Consider the following 12,531-nt stretch of genomic DNA (forward strand, 5'->3'; position numbering starts at 1 on the left):
AATCAAAAACAGCAGGGAGAATTGAATAAAGATAGCTAAAAGCACTACCAAGACAGGACAGGGAAGCTCCTACAGATATCACCCACTAGAGTCACCCAGAAATAGTGCTCCAATCTCAGACTTGTAAAAGCAAGGATAAGAAATTTTGGGAATTTTTTATTGATAAATCTACCCAAAACTGAAGGAAAGTTCTGTACTTTATGAGAATGTGTACGCTTCAGAGGCAAATTTAGAAGGTGTTTTATGACAGGGGCGGCACTACTTTGTCCCACTGAGGGACACACAAGCAAGCTACCTAGAGCCTGAGGCCTGCCCCCAGTTGCCTAAAATAAAGGAAACTGCAGCTGCTTTAATCTTTAATACAGAGGAGCACTCCATGAAGACAGTGCTCCATCTTGATCTGAATGGAAGATGCTCAGATAAAGACAGAGCATTACATGGCTTTTCCTGTAACCACTCCTCACCCGACTTTCTATATGAAAGAGGAGAACAGACACCTGGGCATGTGTTAAAATTCCATGAGCCAGGTTTTAAGAAATGCCTGCTGTCAGACAGAAATAAAGATCAAGTCTCTTCCTTTCATATTGCAGCCTTTGACTTCATCTAGCACCACGCAATGGGCTCTTCTTAAAAAAAGGCTGTTTGGAAAGTTCACGGCTACCGTAAACTCGCCTGTTATTATTTGTACAGTATTAGTGCCTGTGCCCCCCAGCTTGGAGCAGGACCCCACTGTGTTAGCACCCTACTAACACGGAACAAGAGCATGATCCCTGCCTCAAAGTGCTTCAGCCTGCTAGCACGCACTTTGGCACCGATGATACAGCTAGCTACATATATCCCACAGTAGTGCCAGGTGCTTCCCCCCACCCACCCATTCCACCAGTCTTGGCTGGCAGCCTGCACTTCAATATACACTTGCCAGTTCACCCACAACCTCAGGAGAGAAGGGTTAACTGAAAGCGACTAGTCTTTCCCTTGCAGATGGCAAGGGCTCTCTCACCCATGGCAGCTCACGATGTAGTTCATGTACAATGAGTTGCTCTGACACGAGAGCATTTCACAGCAGATAAGACTCTTTTCCTCTAAGTGTAACTGGTTCTGAGGAGCAACTCCATCATATTTATTAGTTTCAGTTCCTGCTACCATAAGCAAATTCTCCCTCCTGACCAGCAATGTCAGGAGTGAAATTGCAATCAGTTCACAGTAATAGGGCCCATGCTCTAAGAATTGGTTACTGAATCTCCAAGCCACATGTAAACTCTTAGCAGTTTTCCCCAAAGCCAATACACTGTTAAAGCTGAGAATTTATTCCTCCTCCAAAAGAAGGGACATTACTTCAGTTACAAATTTACACTCTAAAAAGTGAGGAAATTCTACTATACAGTTCCAGCTCCAGCCTTAATGCCCCATAACCTCATGTTCTCCCTTCCACACACAGATCAGAGACCTCCCTTTGCTCTTACCACTCTCTCATTCAGAATGAAACACTCCCCAAACTATCTGCCCCCTCCAGCAACCATCCCCTACCCTAAAAGGTTTAGTTGTCAATAGTCACACCAAACAACATTTTCAAGAGATACTAGTGATTTACCTGAGACACCATATAAAGGGACCTGGTTGGCACAAAGTGCACTCTCTGAAAATCAGGCCCCTTTAGGGTCTCTCAGGTTGGGCACCCAAACACTGAAGCACGCAAAATCACCAGTCCTTTTTTGAAAAGCTGGGTCCCTATCTCCAACCTCCTTTTCTGGGGAAAATCAGAGGGTGGAGCTAACCAGGCTCCAATATCCGACCCATTCCAGCATGCCTGACTTCTTACAATCAGGCTGAGGCATGGCATGGGAACAATTTTGGTGACAGTGATGGACCACCTCAGATAGCCCGGGACAGAGACACACACACCTACTAGAAGGGGAGCTCTTCTTCATTATTCTAGGATGAGGAGCCTAACCCTAAATCCTATGCCTTTTTAGTTATACCCCTACTCCTGATGTATGATGCACATTATTATATACCCTGGACCCCTGAGAATGTTCTAATCTTTGCCTGCACAAGCCAATTCACCTGAAAAAGGTTAAAGAATTACAATATGCATAACGACGTTTAGAAACAAACTATGTTCCAACATGTCTCATGTACTTTGCCCCTGGAGGAATGCATTCATTTCAAGGATGACTTTTTGAAAGCAATCTTACTGAACTATGGGAGAGCAAAAAATGGTGAGAACGCCTTTAAAAACACACCTTCTTCCTCCCACACTTTACTCTTCGGCCTGCAATTCTTGTAATATTTAAATTAAAAATTCACCTTTGGGTTGAGATTAAGCATAAAATATTGCAGCCCAAAGGATACTGTTTTTCAAAAAGTTGTAAGTGGAGAAAAATCAGAGTTCATGATGAAATGGCTCCTTTATACTTAAGAGTCTCTATTATGACGCCTTAATATTCTAAGCTTGTCATTTTAGTTGAGCTAATCCCACTCGAGTTAACGGTAGCTGTATAGCTAAATGCCCTGAATCGTGAACTGAAAATATAACGGCCAGGATTTCCAAACGTGACCTCCATTTTGGCGTGTCCAACTTGAGATCCCCAAAAGCCGCCCAATTTTCAGAAAGTACTGAGCTGGAGCTATAGTAAGTTGTGCACCGAAAAATTGCTATTCGTTTTTTAAAACCTTTATCAATTTGTTGATGTCTTACCGCTTATGACAATGTTGTAAAGGCATTAAGATTTGTCATTTGAATGCAGAACGCTAAAGAAATGTGTTACCAATCATAGAACTCTTATGACAGACAGTGTGGTCTAGTGGATTTAGCTAAGGATTTAGGAGATACAAACTTCTAAATTCTAATCCCATCTCTAATGCCTAGAGCCCTTCTTGCCTACATTTTCCCCTCAGGAAAGAGATTATGATCATTATCTGCTTCAGAGGTTTCATAAATTAATGGTTGTAAAGTTATTAGAACATATAACATGCAAAGTATTATTAATCAATCTATAATTGTCTCCCTTATCTTACTGGTGGTCCTGGATTGATCCTTGATTTTACGTTTCTAAACCAGCAGAAGCACAATCACAGGCTCTTCTCTAACAGGTTGTTATTCGGAAGACGCCATGAACAAGTTCCTCAGAAAACAATTATCCTGAGTTGTCAAATGATTTATTGAGCATTTTGCCCCCAATTTTACCAGTGTCTTCAAAATGGAGTTCAAATCATGGAAGACTGATAAGGAGGATCAGTGAGGTCTGCTGAGTCACAACACCCCCTGGACTTACAACAAGCTCCATCAACTTCTACATGAGGGTCTCCCTTTCCCACAATGTTACTATATCCTTAGCGAAGGTAGCATCTCCCTTTCCCTTGGTCTTTTAAAACCCAGAGACTATTCCACTGAATTGACTGGGAAGCTGGGGAATAAGTAGCATGGGAAAATTAACATCTTTTCCAGGCTAATGTGCTTCTAATTCTGCTGTGACATAACACTGCAACATTAATGAAGACTTTATTCTTTTATATTCTGTTGCACATTATCTCAGAATACTAAAGTAAGCCAGGGTTAAGGTACAGGCTCAGATTCTTGTAGTAAATTGGCTATAATAGTTATGGGTATCGGTTAAAGATATCACACCATGTAATTTCATCCTTCCAGAAACACTTACTCTCATCATGTAGTACCTTACTCGGCAAGCAGTCACAAAACGAAATGGGATTACTTTCAGAAATAGAAACTACTCAATGTAAGGGTGACAGAAATGGGGCCTTAATGAAGAACATGTTGATTCCAACAGTGACAGGCTCAAAAATAAAATTATGGATCCTACATGGAAGGAAACACAAATTATTTTAGTACATGAACCTATAGCTATAAAATAATCCTGCTTTGTAAAAGCGTTCAGAAAAAATAAAGAATGCACCAACTCACCTTCATTGTTTTTAGCGAAGTTTAGTTTGACAAGAGATTTGGCATCTAGTTTCTAAGGGATACAATAAAATATGGAAAAATTAATCACTGCTAACACTGACCTCAGAAATAAAATAATACCATGGCATTAATGAAGCTTGTTATTATTACACTGACTGCATCATCATCAATAATAAACTGCCTGTTATATTATCACAGTAACTCTGGAAATGAAAGAGGATAGAGCCAATCCCCAGAAATCATATTTAGGGAACTTGAGAACAGGGAAACACATTACAGTATTGTAGCTTGATACAGTATTGTCCTAATACAAATGTAATAAACCTGAGATGAAATAGTTCAATTTATACTTTGCCTCAGCACAAATTAAAAAGGGGGTCAGCATGAAAAGATGAGAGGCAATAACTTGCAGCAAATACATTATATTGAAAGCTATTCTTGTTGATTAAAAGTGACAACTCTGAAAGGCATTTCTGCTGGAGAGCGTAAAGCAAGCAAACTATTTTTGTGATTACATTTATTATTATGTGACTAAAGTAACTATCGTTTATCTTTTGCTTTAACAGACTATTCGTCAGCCCACATACTAACTAGCAAAACATCAGAAGTAATGAAGAATGGTGATCTGAACTCTTGGGAAATGTATACTTTTGATCATTACGAATTTTTAATACAGCTGATACTGTAGCAAGGGTTCCATGGATTTTATGACTGAGAATTAGAGTTAAGGGGAAGATTAAGTTGGCCTACTAGAACTAATTAAATTACTTTTTTTTTTTCCTCACCTGAATAGAGAGTGCTTTGACAGGGAGTCTCTCAGGCCCTGATCCTGCAATTTGATCTTTGCAGGCAGGCCACAGCAAAGTCCTATTGAAATCAACAGGGCTCTACATGAGCATAGAGATCCTCCAGCACAGAGCCCCATTTATTTCAATAGGACAGAAGTAAGTGTTTGATCATCAGACCTTAGTGCCCAATCCTGTAGCTGAGTGCCTTCCTCTTTCAGGCGCAGCGCACCCTCAACTACCATTGACTTCAATGGCCTGAGGGCACCTCATAGGATCAGGCCCTTACAACCCTAAGAATTTAGGTAAGAATGGCTATTAGTAATGCAAGTAAAACTAAAATGGACACCTCCCGAAACTCGCAGTATCAAGCCTACCAATACAATGTATCATGATGGACCATAGGTTTGTAAGCTGAGTCAGGACCTCAGAAATAACAATAAAAAAGCTTAGTCTGAGGAACATACAGGCTGCCAGAAAAATTTAGTCACTGCCAGATTTCCTGCGAGGAGCTCCTACAACAAAGGCCTTTTAAAAGACAACTAGTCCTGCTTTCAGACCATCAATTAATCAACAAATAAAGAAGGCAGAGAGCTATATTCCTCTTTGTATCCCTAGACAGGTCTCTACTCATTACTGTTTGTAGATCTGCATAAGCTTTGTGCAAAGACTTGTTGGCTCAATTTTGATGGCACATAGTGGTTACATAAAAAGTCACACGACCACATTTTGTGTGTCTAATCAAGACTTATGTTCCTTGATCAGAAAACTACAAGATAGGACAGCTGGCTCATTCTTCTATGACAGCTGGGCTTTTTTTTAAATACAAGGCTGCCTCTCAAATTGTTTTGTCAAGTCGCAGCATTAATTAGCTGCCACAAAGGTAACCATCTGCCTAGTTTACTACCAAGAGGAACAAGGGAAAAAAAATGGGAGAGAGAATGAACATGCTAGTTTGTTAGCGTTGTCTCCGGCCCAGTAATTAGAGGATGCAAGTCCAATATGGTGGTTCTTATGTTGTGGTTCTCAGGCGAGACAGACACCATCTGCAGGAAGGCGTAGTAACGGCAATGGCAAAGCACTGCATGTCCAATCTAAAGTAGGATTTCTTACTAGGAAAGAAAAATTATTGAGGAAATGGAGGGAGACAATGTAGAGCTGACAATGTAAACTGATGTGTTTGGATGGCTTTGTCCTGCCTAGAGATATTAACACAAAACATATCCACAAATGCATGCTCAACAAAACAGCCCAAATGTTAAATCTAAGGATGCACTCCTTTAGAGAGACACCACCTCTTGAAATATTGAAAAACCTCAGTTAAGATCAGTTTAAAGAAGACCTAGAAAGAGATGTAGTCTCCCTCTGCTCTCAAAAGAGGAGAGCAGGCCATCTGTGAACAAAGCAAGAAGCTGCAGCTCAAACAGAGGCAGTCCTCAGACAGAGACCCTAGCCATGATTTAGGATCCAAACTGTTGTACTCGACTGCATTTTCTGCTTCCAACTAGAGTCGATCAGCACTAGCAAAAGTTTTAGCACATTATTTTATTAGTCAAGATGTATTATGTCCTTAGAAGCACTATCATGGCCTCAGGCTCCTATCCAGTATCCCAGGAGACAGTACTGTGCCACAGGTCACATCTTTTGGACGAGAGCGAGTAAACAATTTATTTCTAGATAAAATGGCTCATGTTGCAAGGCCTAATGTCAGCATCCAAAAATAATATGGGCCAACACCTCAAACTGATAGTATTCATAGGTAATGTGAATCTGTAATATAAAGACAAAAAGATGTGACTGACTGAACATAGCCAGCTGATCAGTATGCGCTACATTACAAAGACATCTCAGAATCAGGAAGAGGCTAATTCACACTCATGTTATACATTAACTACACAAAAACTACATTAAAAGAATATTGTTACAGTGGGCAACTCAAGCTCTCGAAGAAGTTAGAAAATGCCAGAATTAAGTTTGCTTATTCACTGGTTCTCAGTTCCAGTCTCCTCCCTATAAGATTCCTTATCCAATTTCAGTTCCCCACTCCATCTACTGGCTTCTAGTCTTCCCCCCATCTCCCTCCTACTCCTAGTTTCCTTGCCCAATCATTCCCAGTCTCCACACATGCCAACTCCCAGTTTCCCCTACCTGTCCTCACCACCCTTCAGTCGCAGTGACTGCCCCCCATACTCCTTGTCCCAATCTGCTCTAACCACTTCTGCATTCAAATCAGTAGCTTCCTCCACCACATTCCCCTGCTGGGCCCAGGCAGGCACTCAGAGCATAGAAGAGAGTGCCTCTGCTCTCAGTTGAGATGCTAGCACCCGATGTAGCCTACAGCAACCCAGACCAAAAATTTCAGAGGAAGTCTGGCTCAGCTCTGGGCTGGAGCATGTGCAGCACGGACAGAATCTTCAGGAAATTCAGCCCCTAAAATCTACAGAGTCTCTACAGAGCATGTTCAAAATTGCAAAGGCTTAAAACTTGGCCAGATTTGGGTGGCTTTTCATTGGAAAGGCAAAAAGCACATGCTTGACACAAAGGCCACCCTCTGGCAAACGTCAAGTCCCTGCTCCAAAGCCTAGGGGCAGTACAGCTGTCCAAAGAAAAAGTCACCAGAATTTTTATTTATTTATTTATTTTAAATAAGGGCAAAAACAACATTTTCTCCTAATTTCTTGGATACAGCTGAGCCCATTTTGGCTGAAGCCCCTATAAAATGAAATTCAGCCTGAGGCAAATACCTGGCAGGGAACATTTCAACCCAAATGATTAAAGTTTGGGAAAGTTATAAACAACTGTAAAAAAGGGTCTTGTAATGGGAAGTGTTGGGCAACCTTAACAGGCAGTGCTACCGCCTCGCCTATATTTGTGTGTATGTGTAAGGACACACAGGGTATGTTTCCATTGCACAGCAAACCCGGGAGTGAGTGACCCATGCCTGCAAACCTGCTCTTTCGAAGCTTGAGCTTGGGTGTCCACAACACATTGCTATGCCTCATACCTTTGAGGATGTGTCCTCAGTGCACTACAGATACAAGTCAGGCATGGTTGGTTCTGGGGGAGTATCCCAGGGTTCTTAGCACCCTTGCTAGCCATAGATGCTCTAGGGCATTATTCATAGCATACTGAGGGAGTCTGCCCATCCAGTGGCCGTTGACCAGACGTGCTCTTAGCTTGCCAAGACACCCAGTGGATCTGCGCACTCCCTGCAAATGGAGTCTGCATGGGGCTGCTCCGCGGGGTCAGGGTCTGGGATCCAGGCTGCCACCCAGCACCATGGGGTCGGGATCTGGGTTGCCACCCGGCTGCCCACCCAAGTCCAGGGTGGGGGCTGCTGCCCGACCCAGGGCTCCACTGATGGCCCCACTCTATGGAGGGGTCTTTGGGTGGGAGGTGCTGGGCATAGAGGTCTGTGGGGCGGTGCTGTGGTTCTCAACCTGTGGCCCAGGTAACACGTTCTGGGCCACATAGGCAGCCCCCAATGATCAGTAGGTTGAGAACCACTGCTCTAGCACCAGCGGAAGACTCTTTCCCACCACACACAAACACAATTCTCACTCTCTCTCAACGAAAGCAATACAAGAGTTCAGACGGGTGCGTCCGTCCGAGTATACAGGAACCAACTGGGATTAACATTTAGGGTCTGTTAATCATTGTTAGCACAGAGAGAGAGTTTAACCTTTCTCAAAAGTATAGAAATCAGCTTTTTTTTTTTATGCCTAAAGTGTACACAGTGCTTGGCCTCTCCTTCACCCCAAGTACTCTATGTACAAGTGGTGTATGATCCCTTAAAACGTGGGGCCAGTGCAATGCAACAATATGAGAAACCCAGAACAAAGTTGTGTGCTTGGCATTTCACTGACCAGTCTAGCAGAGCTCAGACATTTCAGAGGTTATGTCTACACAGCATTCTGGACTGAGCAGGAGCAAGCCTCCCAGCCCAGTTGACAAATTCAGCCTAGCAGGGCTTGTGCTAATGCTCTAGAAGTAGCTGAAGAGAGAGTGCTTTGAAGTTGCTGCTTGGGCTGGAGCTCGGGCTCTGAAGCCCATCCGCATCATCAGGCTTCAGAACCCAAGCTCCAGTTCAAACTACAGCTTCAAAGTGCTGCCTACATAGCTATTGTTAGAGGGCTAATGCAAGCCCCACTAGCCCAAGTCTGTCAACCCAGGCTCAGAGGCTCACTCCAAAATGCTGTGTAGACATACCTTAAGGGTACACCTACACTGCAATAAAAGACCAGCTGCGCAGTGGCAGCTGGCCCGGGTCAGCTGACTCGGACTCGCAGGGCTTGGGCTGCAGGGAAAACGTTGCAGTGTAGATGTTCGGGCTAGGGCTGGAGCCCAAGCCCTGAACCCTCCCCATGAGCCTGAGCACCTACACTGCAATTCTCAGCCCCACAGCACAAGCCCTGCGAGCTTTGAGTTAATTGCCCCAGGCTCTGAAACATGGTACCAGGAGTTTGTTATTGCAATGTAGATGTACCCTAAGAGGCATCACACACAGGCTCAGGTGACAATGACTTTGCACTCAAGTGTTGCCTGCTGTCTGAGCCATGAGGCAACTTCCTGTTACCCACAGGAGGCATTTGTACTAACTGTTTAGATTTAGAAGGTGGGGAGGAGACAAGGCTGTAAACAGACATATATAGGAGGGCTGGGGTTATGTAGTAGGCAAAACACCAGTTTTTGTTTTCAAAAGTCTATTAACTAATCATCATCTCCTTTTCCCTCTGCATGTAGCAAAGACCAGGCTCGTTACACAAAGCAGGCTTTTCAAACCTCAGAGCCTGAAAGCTCTAAGGGTTGCTGGACGAGGGCCCAATGCAGGCATAGTCCCCATTGCCTAAAAGGGGGTTCTGGCCTGAGAAAGTGTTTGCAGGATCAGGTCCTCTGTTTATAAACTCTGAGCAAGGAAAAGTTATGGAGGGGAAGTCCAGCCAGAAAGGCAGTATTTCCAGTATGTTGGCTTTTTAAAGATCTGCATGTGTCCCACTGAAAATTATGAAAGGAAATTCTTTTTAGACATAATTTGGATCCCATAGCATATTTTCTGCATTTTTAATTCTCATAATCTTTATTTTATTTGAAAACAGTATAGTCTGTTCTAAGGGTTAAATATGCTCCTGTTATACTTATTCAGCACCAAAAGTCAAAGCCTCCTATTTTCGATAGCACAATTTGTTGCTGTGGAAATGATCATTATGCCACAGGCAGAGGACTTAGACTTCAGATGGAGAAGCTGTAGCAACAGCAGATGAGCTCTTAAAGGGGGAAAAATACTTGTTTTTCATGCATATATTATCAGGAATAAAGCACAAGAGAGAACTGAAGTGCAAAATATATGGTGGAGGAGCAAAACTGTTTCTAAAACTAATATTCTTCAAAGATTACTGTCAAGTCTCAGTAACTGTTCAATGAAAATAGAATTCAGGAAAGAAAAAACAAAGTTTAATAAAAAGGCACAATCTGTTTGAAATTTTAAATTTATCACCAAATCTCGCATCCAAGATTAAATTTATGCCATAAATATTTTCCCAGGCAGAAATAAAAGCTAGTATTCTTTTAAGGATACTTTTATGTACTAGTACTGGAAAGCAGGGTTAAAACACAATATCAGCTGTTAAACAACGAGGATTGGAAAAACTATTTGAGCTTTCCCCTCAGCAGATTCCCTCCCTTTTTGAGACACACTTCCAACAAAGCCAGTCAGGCTACTTTTGGCCATGACCTACTTTCTAGCAAGCATTAACAAGCCCCACCACAGAGTTCTCTCTAGTCTGTCAGCTGATACAATCCATTCCTCCTGGGATGTGGAAGGGAAGCTTTTGGATGAAGCATGCTGATTGTTTAAAATTAAAATCACCCTTTGTCACTGATGCGTGTGACTCATGAAGATATAACCTATAATCCCTGCACATCAATTAGTTACACACTCTGAATCCCTTTGGTCCATGTCAACATGTTCTTCATTCCCCTGTTAAAGACTTGTTGCTAATAAGATTTTGACTCTGTTGGATACATACCAGTCTGAAAAACAATCAAAACAGACTCATTTTGTTCTTCAACCTCTCATGGATAGTGATGGTGGGGAGCAGCAAGGGTTTTACTTACTAAATGCAGAGCTTTCCAGATTCCTTAACTGAGTTAATGTTAAAAAATGTTAGTCACCTAGTAATCAGAAGCTCTACCTAATAGCCTATGGCAGGCAGGGACAAGAACAGGGAGCGATGCCATCATGGATAAAAATCTCTGCAAATTCAACTATGATGGCAAGATCAATGAAGAGTCAGAAGCATCAGACCCTGAACTGGTCAGCCACAGACAAATCCTGTAGCATAATGGACAAGGCGCAGTAGTGAAGAGACTTTGGCCCTACTGTATGCTGAGAACCACCAAAATGGGATACTAGAGATGGGAAAAAAAGCAGGTACAAAAGATAAAAATGGATGTGTGTCTTACGTACCCATTGCTGAATTTCTGCCTGCATCTATACTTTCACTTCAGGTTCTTTTAGAAATCACAAACCTATTGTTCTTAGTTTCCCGTCTTTGAACTTCGAGAACCAACCGCACCACTTTTCCAGTCACTGGACATTCAAGAAAAATGCAGATGACGTTGCTTGGCTGTTTCAGTTTTAATTGCAGAGCAGCAGGCATATTGAGTACTACTTAACATTTTAAAGTGAATTTAATGCTGGTGAAAGGTGCCACACTGACAGCCTTGGAGACAAAGTCTTTCGTGAGTGCATGCAACAGATACACTGTGGGAAATAGAGGTGCAAGCCTAACCCCAGTTAAGATTTACCAGTATGCCTCAATGCTGCCTTGGAGGTACCTGGTCTAGGGGTGAGAAGATAGTTCAGTCTCCAGATCCATTCCAGCTACAGCTACTCAGCTGAAACTCCTAGCATGACTGCCAGCCGTGATGGTATTTTATCACATGGACAATTGTCCATTCAGAGCTAGACTAATACCATCAATTCATTCCACAGGTCAAACAACAGCTTTTAGTTGATAATGACTTTCATTCACGACAAAGTAGATCCAGACTTGGGCTGATAGCTTGGAAGTGAAAAGGGGCATCTCTCATTAGCCACTTCCAGGCCATCATGTCCCAACAGTAAATATTTAATTAAACTGACACTCCACATTAGTCAGAGTCCTGCCTTTAGGATTGCAGAGATTTGCTTGATGATATAAGCTTGACTCTCAGAATCTGGCAAAAGCACTGCCATAACAAAGGAAATGTTAATAAAAGATGTATGGAAAGAGAATGAACAGTACAGTAGAACCTCAGAGTTACGAATACCTTGGGAATTGAGGTTGTTCATAACTATGAACGTTCGTAACTCTGAACAAAACTTTATGGTTCTTCTTTCAAAAGTTTACAAGTGACTTCCTACTGCTTTGAAACTTTACTACGCAGAAGAAAAATGCTGCTTTCCCCCTTTTTTTTTTTTTTTTTTTTTAGTAATTTACATTTAACAGAGTAATGTACTGCGTTTGCTTTTTTTTTGGTCTCTGCTGCCGCCTGATTGCATACTTCAGGTTCCAAATGAGGTGTGTGGTTGACTGGTCAGTTCGCAACTGTGGTGTTCATAACTCTGAGGTTCTATTGTACAATATAAAATATTAGACCTGTAATTTTAATGCAGTAACCATAGCCAAATCCAACACAGTTTATGGAAAATACAGAAACACAGAAGTACTGAAAAGCCATAAGTCTCAAATTTTGTCTGGACAGGAGAAGATCTGTAGGGAGCCTCATACTGAATCTCATCTAAGGCTACAACGTTTCATGGCTTCCAAGTGTCACAAACAC

The 12,531-nt window shown here is 42.3% G+C and overlaps 1 protein-coding gene across 1 annotated transcript in view; it reads right to left on the reverse strand.

Moving 5' to 3' along the window:
• Positions 1 to 12,531, reverse strand: part of PPIL2 (peptidylprolyl isomerase like 2) — a 114,796-nt gene that overhangs the window by 83,020 nt on the left and 19,245 nt on the right. The window contains exon 6 of the mRNA XM_048821949.2: positions 3,923 to 3,974. Within this exon, the coding sequence (XP_048677906.1) occupies positions 3,923 to 3,974 (52 nt within the window). The remainder of the gene's footprint in view (positions 1 to 3,922; positions 3,975 to 12,531) is intronic.

Source organism: Caretta caretta, chromosome 15, assembly GCF_965140235.1.
Source record: "Caretta caretta isolate rCarCar2 chromosome 15, rCarCar1.hap1, whole genome shotgun sequence".
In the NCBI taxonomy this organism is placed as follows: Eukaryota; Metazoa; Chordata; order Testudines; family Cheloniidae; genus Caretta; species Caretta caretta.